At 35.4% G+C, this 18,487-nt stretch overlaps 1 protein-coding gene across 10 annotated transcripts in view; it reads left to right on the top strand.

The window, feature by feature from the left end:
* Nucleotides 1-18,487, top strand: part of SUPT20H (SPT20 homolog, SAGA complex component) — a 34,788-nt gene that overhangs the window by 13,657 nt on the left and 2,644 nt on the right. For 5 of the 10 annotated variants that reach the window (XM_085320679.1, XM_085320680.1, XM_085320677.1 and 2 more), the window contains 11 exons: nt 84-140; nt 1,203-1,274; nt 2,421-2,578; nt 4,268-4,300; nt 6,330-6,447; nt 9,146-9,254; nt 9,484-9,642; nt 11,382-11,694; nt 12,764-12,918; nt 15,301-15,356; nt 16,725-16,850. In XM_085320679.1, the coding sequence (XP_085176805.1) occupies nt 84-140; nt 1,203-1,274; nt 2,421-2,578; nt 4,268-4,300; nt 6,330-6,447; nt 9,146-9,254; nt 9,484-9,642; nt 11,382-11,694; nt 12,764-12,918; nt 15,301-15,356; nt 16,725-16,850 (1,356 nt within the window). The remainder of the gene's footprint in view (nt 1-83; nt 141-1,202; nt 1,275-2,420; nt 2,579-4,267; nt 4,301-6,329; nt 6,448-9,145; nt 9,255-9,483; nt 9,643-11,381; nt 11,695-12,763; nt 12,919-15,300; nt 15,357-16,724; nt 16,851-18,487) is intronic. The other 5 variants (XM_085320687.1, XM_085320684.1, XM_085320678.1 and 2 more) reach the window with 4 other exon arrangements.

Raw genomic sequence — 18,487 nt, 5'->3', positions numbered from 1 at the left:
TAAGACTTAGGTGGATGAACTTTTAACTATTTATTTCAAATATTTAATATGTTAATATTGCTTTGTTTTTGTTCATCTTTAAGTGTGTAGATATGTGGAAACAGAACCCTTGCTACTTGACTGCACCTTCTGAAGTGGATGTAAGTTCAGATGTTTCCAAGATCAATTATTGTTGTATTGTATGAAGAAGGAAATGGCTAAGAATGTCTGGTATCAAATAATGCTAACTTTAAAAATGGGAATGACTTTAACATTTGAAATAGCTTTTCATGTACTGTAAGGTACAAATRCAAACTGAACTACATTGGAATACATCGAAATTTTAACATGATGGTTTGGATGAAATAAATGGTACAAAGTGACTTTCAGTATTGTCCAGCTGTGGGGTGAATAAGCATACCTGTCTGAAGTTGTCTGATGATGTAAAAAATAGAAACAGAAATGAGGTAGATTATTTTAAAATGAGTCACTTAGCTTGGTAGAAATTCCTTACTTTCTGACATGTTATGACACAGTAGGACATGATATTTTCAATAATTTAATATTCTATATGGAGAAATTCTGATTTGAACCTCTTGTGTTCATACTATATGTATGTAAAAGGGAAAATAATCTAGGAGTATTCTTCATTCAGCAACTTAGACATTCTTGGTTTTTGGCACTTCCAGAATATATTCTATTAGTATGCGGATGAGACTAGAAGAGATAATCGTTTTGGCCCAAGCGCAGATTGGGTTTAATAGAGCTGACAGGAGTATGCATTATATGTTTGAAATGATGCAGTAAATTTATACAAACCTTCTCTCCCTTCRCTCTTCCATGGCATTGTATGTGCCAGTATCAGAGTTTAGGAGTTACTACCATTGTCAGATTTCTTAACTATTCCACATTGTGGGCAGTGGTTTAAATTGGTAGTTTTAATCTATGTTTTCCGCTTAACATTTTAAAGTTTAATACAGCAAATATGGTAAAACAGACAAGTGTAAATCTCTGAAGGATCTCCAATTCACTTTTCATGAATGCTGAACACAGAGGGGTGCAGTAAGGAGTATGAAGTTATCTTTGGCTATTTCTTGCACTCACTGTCTAAGAATCTGGTGTTAGCCAGTTTTCAAAACAAGATGATGTGTTGTGTTAACTCTAAATCTGTCTCAGAAAGACTATTCTTGTATTTCTTTTCTAATACTTCCATTTTGTTCAAGGTGGAAAAATATGCCAAAGTGGAGAAGTCTATCAAGCCTGATGATTCACAACCAACTGTCTGGCCAGCACACGTGAGTAGCTTAATTCTTTGCTTAAGACAGAGTCTTTGTTTAAGACAAAATCTTCAAAGTTTAAGACAGTCTTTTCTTGTTTATAGTTAAATTGCTTCTTATTTCAACAAATTTTAAATAATCTGGGAACAGCCTTTACTTCTCCAATTTACTGTCCATGTGTTATATAAATATGAAAAGGAGATTATTACAGGGATTTATAATTGAATATAATGCATCAGGCACATGATTAGTAAATGGAGTAATTTGCTGTTGTTATTCAGTGGAACACAAAGTAAATGAAAATCTGTAAAGTTAGTTCATAAATGTTCATCTCAGTTTTGTAATTAGAGCACGATTGGGAAAGYGGTAACTGTTTGCCAAAGTCCTCCTGTAATGGAATAATCAGTTAAACAAGATACTGTAATTTTCTCAGAGTTTCCAGAAATACAAGGAAAAGCAGCTTGAATTTTCCAAATAACACATGATGTCACTGTATAGCAAAGACAATGTAGTCAATTACAGGGAGCAGTACTTTGTTCAACAAATTGCATTCTTCGCTCACATGATCGTATACAAATTGTTGGAAAAGCTTTTATTAAAATGAAAACAGTTAATTTGGAAAGAGGTTATATTAAATGCCTCTTACAGAAAGCTCTYTCTGCAGTGTTTAAATCAGACCTTAAGATTTAGCACAAATTACAGGATTTGATAAGGAGAAGTCAGTGATTAGTAATAAATCAGTTCATTGGTTCTGTGTAATTTCTGAGGCAAGATACTACTTTATCAGCATCTTTTGTGATGTCTTCATAGTTTCATATTAGCAAAAAGTAATACTTTCCCATCTCTGGAATTTTCATCTTTGATATTCTGTTCAGAACTTTGTATGCAAATGTTTCTGCATATATTTATCCTGTCTGCCTTTCCATATCAGACATGATTGGTGTAGGGTTTGCCATATTTTTGTATTTTTCAGAGTTGGTAGACCTTTTTTCCTACCAGTCATTTAGAGAATTTCTTCTCAAATCGATTTCACTTTAGATATAGAGCACCTTTTTATAGTGTGTTACTTAGCTCTCTTATTTTCTAGAGCTGTGGCATATTTTACTAGCCGTTTCTCTAACTGCTTGATTAAGATTCATTTGGTAATTTTGTTATGTCTTTTAGGAAGTAAAAGATGATTACGTGTTTGAATGTGAAGTTGGTAATCAGCTTCAGAAAACAAAACTGACCATTTTTCAGTCTCTTGGCAATCCGTTGTACTATGGTAAAATTCAGACACTCAAAGCTGATGATGAAAATGATAACCTGTTAACTCCATCACAGTAAGTTGCATTTTCTTTTAAATAGTGCTATGATCTGATAGATGAGAGAAGACAAATAATACGTAGTCTTTTTTGGTCATGAAAAGAAGTTCAGTATATTTCATTCAGGAGTTAGAAATCTGATTTAAGAGTTTTATCTGAAAAAACAGAAAATGTATTTCTCGTATAAATATTCTACAAAGAAAACATACGTTTTTTTTCAAGCAGGCATCATAACTGAATGTTCTCTTTTAGTAAATCTACATGATCTKTGGCATTAAAGCTATACTGAAGAAGATCTCAAATCATGAAGATACTGATAGACATAATTTTGATTAGCCAGAATTGCACATGATTTTGATCTTTGTGTCAAAATCTACCTGTTCCTGTGAAAACATAAGAATTAACCATATTAACCAGAGAAATTTAGCCTAAATAAATAAATGATGAAGGAAAACATGAACTCYAAAGAATTTTAGTCTTCATGTTTGTGATTTTGTTTTGAATCTGCTGTTTTTTGGCTGCAATTCTACAAAGGTTTTCTATTCTTAGCTCTATTCTTTATTGTACACAGTGCCAGATTCTTTCGATAAACAAAGCAGACCCTATACATTCCAGCAAGGCAGATTGCAGTTAGCTTGAACAAACTTTGGTTCAGTTAACCAGTACTGTTTTTATTGTTGTTAATACATAATTCTTATCTATTACTTGTTAATTARAGATCTTAATGGTTTCATACTTGGGATTTTTTTTCCTGGACTACTTTACCTATTTATTGCTTGTTTCCGTTYCTACTACTGATCTTTCCAGAACAGCAGTACTGGCTTACAGTCATGTAATCATGCTGAGAATTGAAAGGAGTTTAAAGGAGTTAGATGCGCAGTTTTGCTTGAAAATCACTACTCTAGTCTGTAACTTTTAAGATACTACCAGTTGAGGTTCATCAGAATTTGTATTCTTGCTGATTTGAAAATCCTAGTATCAGAAGTGAAAGATGTATAACACACTTTCATCACTTGTTGTAAAATAAAAAATGTTTTYGACCTAGAGAAACAGAAAAACCCTACAGATCCTTTTTAAGAAAAAAGTTCTGACAAGTTCTCATATCAAATCTGAAGTAAGAAAATAGTTTGTAAACCATAAGCATTATGCAAAAGAAAAATACTTGATTGAGAGTTTAGAAAAACTGTGAGGAATTTGGACAAATATCAAAAAACGGAAACTAACAGCTTATTATAGAGCTAGAGTTGTTCTTGACATACCCACAATACACTTACGTTTTTTCTATGTGAGCAGATTGATACATTGGTTTATACATACATTTGTTATACTGCTTTTCACAGTAGAGGTTCTGTAGCAAATACTCACTTCCTTTTTTTGGAAATGCAAAATAGAAAACTTTCAATGTCTTTTGCTTTGTAGAGAATTCCTTCTTAAGGGGACCATAAGAAAGACCATAGAATGAGAGCAGAACTTCATCATTACTATACTAGTGTAACCTTACTATAGTATATTGTGAACGTAATTATTAGGCCAAGTTTGTAGTTCAAGCAATAAATAATACCCAGTATACTAAATTAATATCACGTCACTGGGCAGGTCCCAAATGAGAGCAGCATTCCATTCTTTCAAAGCCTTGTGAAACCTATAGAAACATACTCTTCTAGTCCAATTAATGTCTGAAAATGCATTATACGTTTTACATTTCAGGTTCCTTATTGGTTCCAAGACTGATGCTGAAAGGTAAATTAATATACTATGTATGTGCAGTTGGCTTGGTGCTAGAAGATGAATTGCGTTCTCGTAGCGGTTATGATTCTTAATACTGTGATTATGAAAGCAGCTGCGGAACAGACAGGGAAAACATGGGAAATTGATTGTTGTAACAAGAAAAGCATATAGTGTACTGTTTCTACATTTAACATTTGTAGAACTAATGGAGGAGAGGAAATATCTGAATATAGCTTGATCCGTTACCTAAATTCCAAGAATGTTGTTACATAGTGATTTACACAGTTACTGTTAATTACACAAGTAATGGTAGAATTCTGACAGCACTTAACAGAGATGCTTCAGCTTAAGATTTTGTATGGTAAATTGGCAATCGTGAAAACTGTTAATTTGAACTTTAAGTGTAATATTTGCAACAATTTATTTTTGTGATTATTTGATTCAKCTTTCTTAAGAGAAGTAATCTTATTTTTGCAGGAAGTTACAAAATAGCTTTCTAGTATATTTTAGTTGTAAAATGATTAGGAATATCAGTTCTGACCTCAGAAAAATGAGACAGCAAAATAAGTATTTCTTCAAATACTTTTCAGTATGGATCACATTAGATACCCATGTGCTTTGTGCATATGAATACAGAACCTTTAAAAAGCAACTTCTCCTAGAACTAGTCATATTTTTGTGCCTTCATAGGAGATCTTGAGGTGGTATACATACCATAACCGTCCCCCATTCTCTTCTTACATGCCTGACAGAAAGATGAATCCTTGATTTGGTTGAAATTCAGTGTTTTTTGTTTTAATAGATAACTTTGAATAAACTTTTTTTTTTTATATTTTCTACTTCCTCCTTTGTGCTGATACAAACTTCAGTGTGTTTTGCTGCAAGCTGCACTGGGGGACTGGTTGTCCAAAATCTGAACAGTAATACGGGGATATAGTTTTACCTGGAATTGATTTCCCAATCATGTTTGCTCTGTTGTGCAAATCCTCCTATGAGACTAAGCAGTTGGGTTTCAGAGACTGGGGCAGAAGAAATAGTGAAAAGAGGAGGGATGGACCACCTTTCTGAGTATGCAGTATTTTCTTACTCTGGTTCCACTGTTGCTTTAAGCAATTCAAAATCCCAGCTGCTGAAGGAAGGACATTATCCTCTTTCCTGTGGCATGTATCCTGAGTACCTTCCTTATGCCAACATAAGTGGTCATGTAAGCGACCTGCTGATCACTGCATTTGGTATAGCACTGCATCAGTGCTATACCAAATTAAAATTAGTTCATTACACTTGGGTATAATGAACTAAAGTATCTCATCGTATCTCCTTACTTCGTAGTGTATTCTGCTCACATTTGTGAAACAATGTTCTCAATTTAGTTTTTTCAACTTAATTGTGAGATGTGATATTTGATTTTGTGGAACAGTATTTCAGACTTGTTTGTCTGACATTATTGACACTTTATATTTCTGGGTACATCATTGCTAGTAAGTCTCCTAGAAGGAGTTTTGGCTGTGCTGATACTCAAAGAAGAAAGGACAATTACTTTCCCTGTGATTCTTTGAGATACACTGAGTATGGACTTTCAATCCATCCCTTGCTTTTGGAGTCCTCATCTAACATTGACTTCAAATTGAAGGAGGGTTGACCATTCTATATGGAACATAAATAAGCACAGGATGCATAAACCCAGTGAACACAGCCTTATAAAGGATTCTGGGTGCATGCGAAGGAAATGGATCCTAAAAAGCTAGAGTTACTTTGGGGAAGGGATCTGTTCTGTCTTCTCTCGTCTGTTCCTCCAAAGCAGTGTTTCTTGATCTTAGATAAAACAGCTTGCTCTCTGATTCAGCTTCACTGCAGGGAACTACTTTATTGAAAAGTTGATAAGTCACATTAGAAAAAAAGTAATAAAAGTAAATGGAGCAAAAAAAGTAAATGGGGCAAATCTAAGCTAGAAAATAAAACAGGAGGACAGAGCAGAAAAGTTTTATTAGATGTTTAAATTTGCTAATATTTTTTAATTTTTTTATGTCCTCATTTGTTTCAGAGTGGTGAACCAATATCAAGAGTTAGTACAAAGTGAAGCTAAATGTCCTGTGAAAATGTTTCATAATTCAGGTGGATCAGTCAATCTTAGCCATCTTTCTCCAGGGAAGGAAATGGAAGTGAGTTTACTGAGTCTTCCTTTTCTTATATTTGCACTTGATTGTTGAACTACTAGAAGGATTTTTGCTAGCCATATTTAAAAGTAAAATAATCTCAAAATTTCTTCTGAAGGAATTTTAAACACAATATTGTTGTAATCAATTGTTCGGGATAAGTACATGGTAAAGAGGTTGGAGAAAAGTACTTTYATTTTCACTGATGACAGTTTCTATTGTAGTCTATGTACCCTATTTTCAGATGTGTTTCAGATAGCAGTATAGGAAAATAACTGCACTTTATGGTACAGGCCAATAAACATAGAATCAGATGTAGCAGCTGAGCTTTTTCTTTTACCAAAAAAGTAATAAAATACTTTTATCTGAATTTGAAGAGATGAATTTTCAAAAAAAAAATCTGTAAGGCACCTGTGCTTGTATGTACAGATATAATATAGATTACTGCATTCCCWGTTCTTATACCTGTTGACTTTGCCCTGTATTTATTGACTTCTGCTGAGTTTCTTGATCAGATTCAGTAAGCTGTGTATGAGTTTCAATAAATTGGGACTATTCACTTGGCTGCGTATCTCCCTTAAATACCTACTTTTAACCTACAGTAACCTTTCTTTGAGAGAGTTCTTCGTGTTAGCCAGCAAAGTAAGCAAAGGCCAGCAGTTGCAGAGGGGAATTCATATGTATACATATGTATGAATTCCCCTCTGCAACTGCTGGCCTTTGCTTACTTTTGCGTACATATGTACCTATGTGTATATATAAACATATACATATGTAGGTGGTGTGTGTATTTGCATATATGTGTGTGTGTATTAAAATCACAGACGTTTGGGTTGGAAGGGCACTTCTGGAAGTCATCTTGTCCATCTGTCCAAACCTCCACTGAAAGCAGGACCAAACTTATTCAGGTTGCATTATTAACAATCTAGACTCAGTTTGAATCATAGAATCAGTAAGGTTGGAAGGGACCTCTGGAGATCATCTAGGCCAACCTCCCTGCTCAAGCAGGGTCATCTAGAGCATGTTAGAAAGGGTTACATCCAGGCGGGCCTTGAAGATCTCCAGAGAAGGAGCTCCAAAACCTCTCTGGGCAACCTGTGCCAGTGCTCCGTCACTCTCACAGGGAGGAAATTCCCCCTCATGGTCAGGCGGAACTGCCTGTGCTTCAATTTCTGCCCATTGCCTCTTGTCCTGTCACCTGGGACAACTGCAAAGAGTTTGTCCCCGTCCCCTTGACACCCTCCCTTCAGGTACTTGTACACATTGATAGGATATGCCCCCCTCAGGCTTCTCTTCCCCAGGCTGAAGAGGCCCAGCTCTCACAGCCATTCCTCATAGGGCAGATGCTCCAGCCCTCTGGTCATCTTCATAGCCCTAGGCTGTTTAGAATGGTGCATTAGTCTTTAATTTCAGAATTAAATAAGTATTTTCYACAGTACCAAAAAAATAATCCTCAGGAGATTCATTTTTGTAAAATAAATAAATAAAAAGTAATTGTAATTACATTACATTAGAAGCATTTATTTATTTATTTATTTAATGAGAATCAGTGGAGGCTGAACTGTCTGGGAAGGTTGATTGAGTGTAATTGTGGATTCTCAGATTTGTTAGCCTATGTGCATCTAAGTTGGGCTCAAGCAATGAAGTACTCTATTCACTGTATTGGGAGCCTCAGTTTCTGGTTTCAATATCTAACATTAGGTAGCGGACTTTATGTTTTTTTTAAACAACTGTTTTCATTTACGGAATACATGGCTTTATATGTAAAAATACATAGATTATACCTGTAAATGTATTTTCATTGTTGTTTTTGAGCATAATTTATGGAAGTAGGGTTTAGGGTCCATTATGAGTGACTGAGAAAAACAGATTTGAGTAGCTGAAATTAATTCCTGCTTAAACAACCTGAGAGATAGAGAGCTGGAACTGTATAGTTTGGAGAAGACTGAGGGGGAATCTTATCAATGTATATAAGTATCTGAAGGGAGTATGTAAAAAGGATGGGCAAGACCTCTCTCAGTGGAGCCTAGTGACAGGACAAGAGGCCACGGGCACAAACTGAAACACAGGAGGTTCCCTCTGAACATGAGGAAAAACTGTCTACCATGCTCTAGGTGACCCTGCTGAGCAGGGAGGTTGGACTAGATGATCTCCAGAGGTCCTTTCCAACCTTACTGATTCTGTGATTCTTTACTGTAAGGGTAACAGAGCACTGGAATGGGTTGCCCAGAGAGGTTGTGGAGTCTCCTTCTCTGGAGATACTGAAAACCCTCCTGGACACAATCTTGTCTGACATGCTGTAGGTGACCCTGCTTGAGCAGAAGGGTTGGACAGATGCTCTCCAGAGGTCCCTTCCAACCTCAACCTTTATGTGATTCTGTGTGATTCTGATTCTGTCACACTTCCATTTGTGAGTAGGTGCCAAGAAAGACTTCAGAAAAAGGGAGAAAAATAAAACTCCTGAGTTTTTTTCAGCTCTGCTTAAATTTTAGCAGCACTTTGGAGTTTCTTCTTGATAGTAAGCATTCTGTCTACAAAGAATCAGTCATAGGGTTATGGTTTAGAAAAAATCTTAAGTTTCAAAGGCATTCTGTCATGATTTTGAGAATTCTAATACAAATAACTTGGATTGTTAAACTTTCATGTCAAATATATGGAAGCTCACATCATTGCTAAGGTAGTGCTAATTTCTCTTTCCTCCTAGCAGCCAGAAAGTATATCAGGCTCTGTTCAGTCTTCAGTATTGGGGAAAGGTGTAAAACACCGACCTCCTCCTATCAAATTACCTTCAAGTTCAGGAAGTAGCTCTTCAGGTAATTATTTACTGGCTTCAGTGTCTCCTTTCCATGTGTTCTGACTATTGTAAAGTGACATACTATTACTTTAGTAAAATCTTTTCACACATCAGATAATGACTTTTTAATTAAGAGCTTTATAAAGCATCACTCTGTTGATTTCCAATTACATTGTTCAGGAATTTGTGTAGTAACAGGTTAGCATCAACTCATAAAGCCATAATGTATTTTAATTATGCTTTTTCAGGTAATATTTTTAGTCCACAGCAGTCAAGTGGCCATCTAAAATCCCCAACTCCTCCTCCTCCTTCTAAGCCTCCTGGTCTTTCTCGGAAACAATCTATGGATCTTAATCAAGTTAGCATGCTTTCTCCAGCTGCCATGTCTCCTGCGAGCTCTTCACAAAGTGAGTCACGACCTAAATTCTCCATTAAATCTTAGGCTTTTGCATAAATGCTTCTTGAGATAAACTTCTTAACCTGTGGAATGATGAAATTTAAATGTACAGTGTACCCTAAATTGTATAAGTTGTGCAGCTTCAGGCAGGTCTCTTGTTCACTGTATGTATTTTGTTTATTGTAATTGTGTTTGTTTTTCTGTATATATGTATGCACCCTTTGTGTATACGTTTTAATATATTTTATGCAATTACTATGATCTCCTCTTTTATGAAAGGGTGGTAGATAATGTGACAACATACAATTCCAAAGTGTAGATTTTTCCTCTAGTGTAAAAACAGTATGTTAGATCAGTTTGCCTTTACATAATTTAAGCGTTTGTTTTTTAAAAAAAAAATGTTATAGGAGCTGGTGCAGTTGTATCTCTATGTATGTATATAATCTGATCAGTCCCAAGGTGGTGATACAATAAACTATAAGATGACTTTTTAAAACACTCCTGCACTGTTTTACAAATCATTGCTGATTGCAAGTGTGATGGTGATGATGCTGATGAGGATGATAGCACCATATTCTCAGGTGTTAAAATGTAAATTTCAATAACAAGTGACATCCTAGTTTAATTTTTTCATTAACACTGATAGGGTTATTATAATCAGAGATACAGATCATAAACAGTTTTTAATATGTATGCGTCCTTAGGGATTTTGTTAACAGATTTGTACAAATAGAGAAATCACAAGTGCAATTTTTCAATTTTTTATGAATAATTGTATACTGAACATTCCAGTATCCTGCACAGTATTATAATGTGTTTTTTGCATTAAATAATTTGAAATCTGGATAGCTCAAAGGGTGTATTTTTTCTGCTTTCTTGTTTTGCACAAAGAAAAACAAAAATCTTAAAGTTTTCTTCTAACAGATTTACCCACATTTTTTATGTTACTGCTATGGATTGTGTAAATCTACTGCACACAGTTGTTACTGTAAATAAGGCTCTGATCACAYCTGGACATTCACATTTCTTTCTTTCTGCAGGACGTGAAAGCTTAAAAAAACCCCACACCTCGAGCTTTTTTTTTTTTTTTTTTTTTTTAATCCTATTGATAAACTGTGCTTAGTGCATCCACAACAAATATAGCTATACATACTACATTTAAGCAGAAGGAATTACACAGTAACTTTTAAAGATGCAGTATTATCCTCTATTAAAAAAAATTGTTCTCTTTATTTGACCAAAATTTGGCAAGTGGGAATTTAACTGTGATCAAATTTAGATTGACCTCACATTTACTGAAATAGTATCTGTTCTTTGTTGACTCTGTTGTTTTCCATATGTTTTTTAACATGATGCAATTGTGCAGGCAGTGCATATATAGTGTATGTTTAACATTTTAGGACAAAAATATTAATTAGGTTAAAATGGTCACTAAGAAAAACTGTTTTATTTTGACTTAAATATTTCTGAATAGAGTTATGACTTAATATGCCGGAAATTTTGGAGGGATGATGCAAATTTGTGTTCGGTTTAAAGAATTAAGCATGGAGAATGAGGTTTTTCTGTGATATACTGCATCCTTAACAATGAGTGCGTGCTGCAACACTCATGTCGTATAGAAATTAACACTTGCAGTTTTAAAAAATGGAACAAATTGTCAGTGCTAAATAAGATTCCATTAACCTTATTATACAAAAAGGACTGGCCTTTTATAACAAACTAGCACTTTTTATTTTTCTCAATGAGCAGGGTCTGGAACTCCTAAACCATCTACTCCTACTCCAACCAACACCCCTTCATCGACCCCACACCCTCCTGATGCTCAGAGCTCAACTCCTATTACCCCTTCTGCCACCCCTACTCCCCAAGATTCAGGCTTCACCCCTCAGCCCACTTTGTTAACCCCATTTGCTCAGCAGCAAATGTCTCTGAGCCAGGCATTGCCTGTAATGACCATTCCTCTTTCCACCATGGTAACATCCGTTACTACAGGAACATCCTCCACCCAGGTCATGGCAAACCCCGCAGGACTTAACTTCATCAATGTAGTGGGCTCTGTGTGGTAAGTTCTTTGTTACGGTGGTTTCTTAATTTATCTTTACGGCCRGGGGGAGGGGATTGGAGAGGTGTGTTGTTTTTTTTTTTTAACTGAGAATTGTGCAGCAGATATTAAGGTAGATATTTTTCAGGATGTGCAATACAGAAGGGTCATTCATCTTGTAATTATGATCCAAAGAACAATTGGAAACTACTTTATTACTGAAATTTAAGGTATCTACTATCAAAATGTTGAAAAAAGTATAGAGCAACTTGTACTTTGAGTTATTAAGGTGATCATTTCATAAGGTTTACCTCTAAACTTAAGTATTTTTTGAGGTTTGCTCTTTTAGGAGTTTGATTTTTTTTTTAATTAATCATAGGAGAGGAGGTGAGATCATATTCAGACCATTCTGAATAAAAAATGGAATGAAATGCAATATTAAAGTCTCTGTGAAGGAAAATACTATGTAAAATATTTGTAATAGGAAATCAGCAAATCTAACAGTTGCTTAAACATTGAAGTTAAACTAACTTTGATCCTTAAAACTCATTTTGTGGTTAAAGAATGCTGCTGTCGAGAATAGATTATATGATATAAGAAGACTGCCTTAAAACTAAATGAAATTTCACGATCAGTGTAAAAGATCAGTGCAATTAACTTGTGCTTCAATGCAAGTGTRTATATTTGAATTCCTCATTTAAGATGGTCAGCAGTTTATCACTGTTGATTCATTAAGCAGGCTTTTAATGGTGCAAAAGGAAAATAGGAACCTGTTCTTCAGCTTTGTTACAATAGTAAAATGGTTTTGAAGACTGATCTCCAAGCTTTCTAACATTTCTAGAATAAAAGAATCACTTATGTTTTATTTTCCATTGGTTATACCAAAACAAAAATTTTATATGTGGAGAAAATGGATCTACATTATTTGTTACACCTCAGTTTGTTAACARTTTTTAAAGCTGCCTTCAAGCTTAATCTGTAATTCCATTTAGAGCAAACAACTGAGTTTTTGGCATGAGATAGAGGGAAAATATTTAAATCATTTACTTGTACCTCTTGGGTTTGATGTGTTGTCTTTCCTCTTCTACAGTGGAGCACAGACATTGATGAGTGGTTCAAACCCTATGTTGGGGTGCAACACTGGTGCCATAGCCCCTGCAGGTATAAATCTGAGTGGCATTTTACCATCAGGAGGTCTGGTACCAAGTGCGCTGCCTGCTGCAATGCAGTCTGCCTCTCAAGCAGGTTAGTGTGMATAAGTAAAGAAGTCATCCTTCGGATAGGGGCAATGTGAAAACATTCTATGAGAACAATGGACAAAAGGGGATGTTGTGTGAACAGAGAAATATGATGACCTAAGCTTAGGAACAACGTAAATATTTTTGCCTCCTAAGTTTAGGCTATTGAGATTGTGATTTTGAGGCACTAAACTGGGGAAACATACTCTACATCTGGACTCTATATTTAGTATGCMTAGCAGGAAGTTTGAGTTAAACTGCATTTCAAATTTAGATGCAACTTTGATAATCATGACTGCCAGAAAAAAAGGCATGACAGAGGCCTCCATCTTCAAATGATTGTGGTGTTTTATTCTGTCACTGATACTGCTTTATTCTAGTAAAGCAGTTAATCAGTTCCTTATTGCTTTTAAGTATGATTGTACAAATCTATATGCCTGAGTATTATTTAAATGATTACTTAATTCTATTAAGTGTTTTTGAGAATATAATAAAGACAAAGCCCTAATGTATGATTATGGAATCAGAAGGATAGAAGAGACTTTGATAGCTGTCCCTTACACTAAAACATGACCAACATTTATATAAACTGTCTTTAAATACCTTCACTGAAGAAGATTCCAGTCTCCCTCAGGAGCTGTTCAGAGTAGTTCACTATCCGTACAAAGTGTTTCCTTCTAATTACAATGCATCTCCTTAACTGTGAATTAAATTATTTCTTTTATCCTATTCCTTGCAGACGTGAGAAACAGTTGATCACTTCTCTTTACCTTCTAAATATCAGAAACATGCTGTCATGTCCCACATTTGTCTTCTCTTTCTGATAGGTCGTATTTTTCAAACCTTTCATAATCCTGTCACTCTCTTCTAGACTGTCCAATTTGCTTACATCCTTCTTAAAATGTGATACCCAAAACTGGATACAAGCCTGAGCTTGGCTGATTTACCACTGTGGAGCACAGCAGAATAACTGCATCTCATCTCTTTCACAACATTCCTGTTAACATTTCCCCAAATGAGGTCTGCCTATTTTTATTTGTATTTTTTGCAACAGCAATTACATTAGCATAAGAATGGCTATACTGGGTTAGGCCGAAAATCCATCCAGCTTATATTCTGTCTCTGACAGTGGCCATTAGACAATAGGGAAGAGCATAAGACCAGGCAAGTATAGAGTTATACATCCCTTGATGTACAACCYCCACCTTTTCTGGCAATCTGCAGCTTTGAGATGGTCTCAGCTAAAGACTATCCATGTGGATCTTTGTGTTTAATACCCCTTGCTCAATTTTTATTCTGTGGATTTATCTATATTTATTTATTGCTTTTTGAAACTATTTATATTTTTGGTATCTACAGCATCTTGTAACAGTGAGTTTTATAAATGTGCACTGTATGTGAAGAGGTTGTCTTTATAGTGTGTGATATTGATGTTTCAGATATATTTGTGATTTACTGTAATTTCTCATATCCTTTCTTGCTGTATAGATGCAAATCTGATTACTCACCATGTTGTACCTGTTCATTTGTCTTTTTTGAATTTATTATCACTGATTTTTGGACTTTTTTCTCCAATTTATTAGTATCCCTTTTAGTTCTAATCCTGTCCTTACWAGCACTATTAAATTTTAACAGTTTTGATGTCATTCACAGATTTTACAAACACTGTTGTCCGCATAATAAATGGAAGTGATTTGAACTAGGTCTGAGGCAGACCTCTGAGGGATTCTATTTGACAATCACTGTTTTATTGAAGCATTTTAATCAAGCTCGTAGCTTACTACATACAAACTGTTTTTTGTTGAGTTTTTTATTATAGCTTAGAAGAATGCCATGTGGAATAATGGCAAAAGCTCTACAGAAGAGAAATGTCTTCCCAGAAGCTTTTGCAGGGAGGACAGTTGTTAAAATTTGGGGTATTTTTACTTTGTTTAGTTTTTTAATGATTGGTGCCACTTGCCATGTTTAGAATTTTCTCTCTAGAGAAACTATAAGAACTTGCTATGTCAGTGAGTCCTCAGATACTTCTGAATTTACAAACTTTAAAAAATTAAAGCCAGGAGAAGAGTCACTGAAGAATAACTGCTGTAATATTCTCCACATTCATCTTTGTCATAAATGCAGCAACAGGTTATAGGGTTTACAATGTACCGTGTTTAGTAGTGGTACAGTTTTCTTTCTGTTTAGCCAGCACTAAATATGAATCTGGGTAACTATGCACTTTTTTACTAGGGAAAATGCAACATTGTGTTTCAGTGTTAAGTTTCAGCTTGCTAGTTTCCACCTTCCAAATATTTAGAAATAACCCTAGTGAAAGGGTGTATTTAATGCAACACACACGTAGTTAAGTAATTTCCTTCTACTAATAAAAAGATGTTTTCTTTAACAGGCGGCCCTTTTGGTTTGAAAAATGCATCAAATCTTCGGCCCTTAAATCTCCTACAGGTAATTGATACACTTGCACGCACTAACCATGATAATTTTTTGTATTGCTCTGGAAATGTTTAGTGCTTTTTACACATCGGCCCCCACAGCTCTTAAAAAACTTGCAATAAATGGCTTATTTCTGAACACTATCTTCTATCACTTAAAGCAAGAGAAAAAGCTGGTTCTGTAAAGATAGCAAGTGGAAACAACATTCTCAGCTCACTACAAAGCAGCTATTTCTCAGTAAGAATATAAAAATGCTGACATTTGAATTCAGGAGATTAATCCTCAAATCCCATTTTCTATTTTCAGCTTAGGCATTTAGTGCAAATAATTCTAAAACTGAAATTATGCCTATTTGAAAAGTACAAAACAGTACAGCAGAATTACTCATGGTTACATGTATAGGCCTAAAAGCTGAGCTGAACATGCACCAATAGGTGCAGTAATTGCTTTAAAAGAGCTTCTGGTAATGGAAATAGAAGTCCGTGTAAAACGGTGTTTATAGGTTCTATAAATATTTTCTTTAAACACAAACATGTACAAAAGATGCTAATTATGTCAGAGTGTCACATAAAAGCATAGCGGGAAATGTTCATGGAACTGGATTTAGTTCCTGGATCTTGAAGTCATCTGCAAGTTACAGCTGCAGAGGTACAGCTTCCAACTTCCACAGATCCCAAGTTCTACAAAAAAAAAAAAAAGAAAAAAAAAAAGTTTCACAAGCACCATGCTTCCAGAATTTAGTACCACTAAAAGGTCAGCCACAGCTTTGGTACTTCCTCCTACTACTCCTGTACACGCTCCAAAAGCATGGAATAGGGCTGGCACAGGAGGCAGTTATGCCAGTATAGAGCTATTCTGTAAAATGAAATGTTTGTATTTGTGATTCCAAATCAAGTGTATCCACTCAGGCTACCACTGACATCTGTGTAAGTCAGGAATAATTTTGTTGAAATCAGTGCAATTAATACTATAAAACTGGAGTGAGATGAATCAAGACTGTTTAATTTTAACATTTCGTGCATCAGACTGCAATTTATGGACTGGAAACATCTAACCACAGTGGAATATTCTGAATATGAAATTAGTATACTGTGCTTTTGGAGAATATACATCTAGCTTTTGTGCAATCTCTACTATTTTAATTAAAGCGGAATAATAAGAATGTATTTTGCTGTAGAAATATCTAGCTACAATTAATGCAGATTTGTTTTCTGAGCATGAGGCTTTCTCACAAACAACAGCAATTGTAAACTGATTCATTTTAAAGGATTTTTTTCAAAATCTCCAAGGAGTGCATCATTATCAATATCATTCATCCTAGGACAATGGGCAACTCAGCAGTTTGATTGAATTATGCCTTTTGTTTTTAATCTTCAACAGCTTCCAGGTGGTTCACTTATTTTTAACCCACTCCAGCAACAACAGCAGCAGCAGCTGTCACAGTTTTCTCCACAGCAACAATCTCAACAGCCTACAACCTGTAGTCCTCAGCAACAGGGAGAACAGGTGTGTGCTAACAGCCCTCAGTCTGGGGTGCTTGGATGAAACAGTTTCTCCTATTCTCCCCAATCTCCACAAGTAAATAAGCCTTTACAGAACAGATCTGAAACAGATGTGGGGAGGAAAGTGCTCCTCCAAATCCTTCTGAAACTGCAAAGACTGCAGTGGCTTTGTTGCCATGGCTGGAGCTGGGTCATATTTATTTATATCCTGAATAAAAGAATAATAGCAAAAACTGGGTAAGCATTGTCTTACTCTAATGTGAAGAGAGACAGCCCACTGTATGAGTGGTGTGTTGTGCTGTGTCGCACCTAGCAGATACCATACACTTCAGATGAACAGAGAAGAGACACAGCACAGGATTGCTAGAGAGTAACTGGAATTCCCTACTCACACTGTTGGGAGTTGCCTTAGGATCCTCACTGCTGTAGTTTAACCGAATTGTTCTCTCTGCACCCAAGAAAGTATCAGTTGGCTTTAAAGTTGTAATTTTAAGTTTGCTCTACTGCTGCCTATAATCAGTGTTAAAGGCTATAATCACTGAAGAAGTCTAAACTCTTGATGGAGACTGATCTGTCTGTTTTCAAAACACCAAATTTTGAGTGGTTGGTTCTACCTGTACTTAAAATCATACCAGGACTAACGCAGCAATTGGGGAAAACTGTAGCTGCTCTGCTATTGTGTTCTTTATAGTTACAAACTCCTTTGTCTCCTGGACATTCAAAACTTTCATTTTTCCAAGCAGTTTCCACTGGATACACAAATGTTTGTCTTAATTTTACTTGAGCTACTGCAGACTGTTCATAAATAGGATGACTGAATATTAAGAGTATCAGTCTAGTATTTTATGTCTTTTATGTAAGTTGGTTTCTTAAAACGTTTCTGTGGCGTAGAGTCTCCTGTGTCACAGGCCTTGTTCTGGAACGTGTGACAGTTTAATGAGAGACTTCTAGATTTATTCTCAGAATCCAAATGTCAGTTACTAGATGACTTTTTTAAAACCTGCAAGCTGGTGCTCTTAGGATTTCTAGATGTTGAATTAAAGACATTCACAAAGGCTGATTTGAGCCTAGTACTTCCTACAGCAAAGTTCTTCTGAAGGAARTCAGTCTCTCAGTATTGGTTAACTTGTCCCTAAGGAACTTCTTTCTCACCACAAGTTAAGAGTAGGATTAGGGTCATTTGGCTAAAATAAGCAATTAGAAATACTAGATTCTTTAGCTTTTAGTAAGAACAAGAAGTGTATTTGTTCAGAGTGTGGTAACCCAAATGCTTAGTGGAAAAAAACTTCTGCCAACAGAATGTCGTCTTTTCTCATACTTAGGGATTTTCTGTGCAGACGTTGGTTCTATGACTGATTTGTTACACAAAAAAAAAAAAAAAAATTAATACACACTACCATAACACTTTCTTTAATGTGCAGTCTTTTGGCCAAGTTTACCTAGATCTTAGTGGCATTATTTCATATGGTTATTCTAAAGAAGTACTACAGCAGCTCAAACTTGTTTCTTGTTTCTTTTTTCCCCTTATGATTGATAAACCACTCAGCTTGCTTGACTCACATATGTAATATGCTTAAGCACCTTCTCTCTAGATTTTTAAATTTATACATAATACAAGTTCTAAAAGAGCCATAATTTGGC

Source organism: Rhea americana, unplaced genomic scaffold (genome assembly GCF_003343005.1).
Source record: "Rhea americana isolate MKP2758 unplaced genomic scaffold, rheAme1 scaffold_65, whole genome shotgun sequence".
Lineage (NCBI taxonomy): Eukaryota > Metazoa > Chordata > Aves > Rheiformes > Rheidae > Rhea > Rhea americana.
This window is presented reverse-complemented; position numbering and strand designations above follow the sequence as displayed.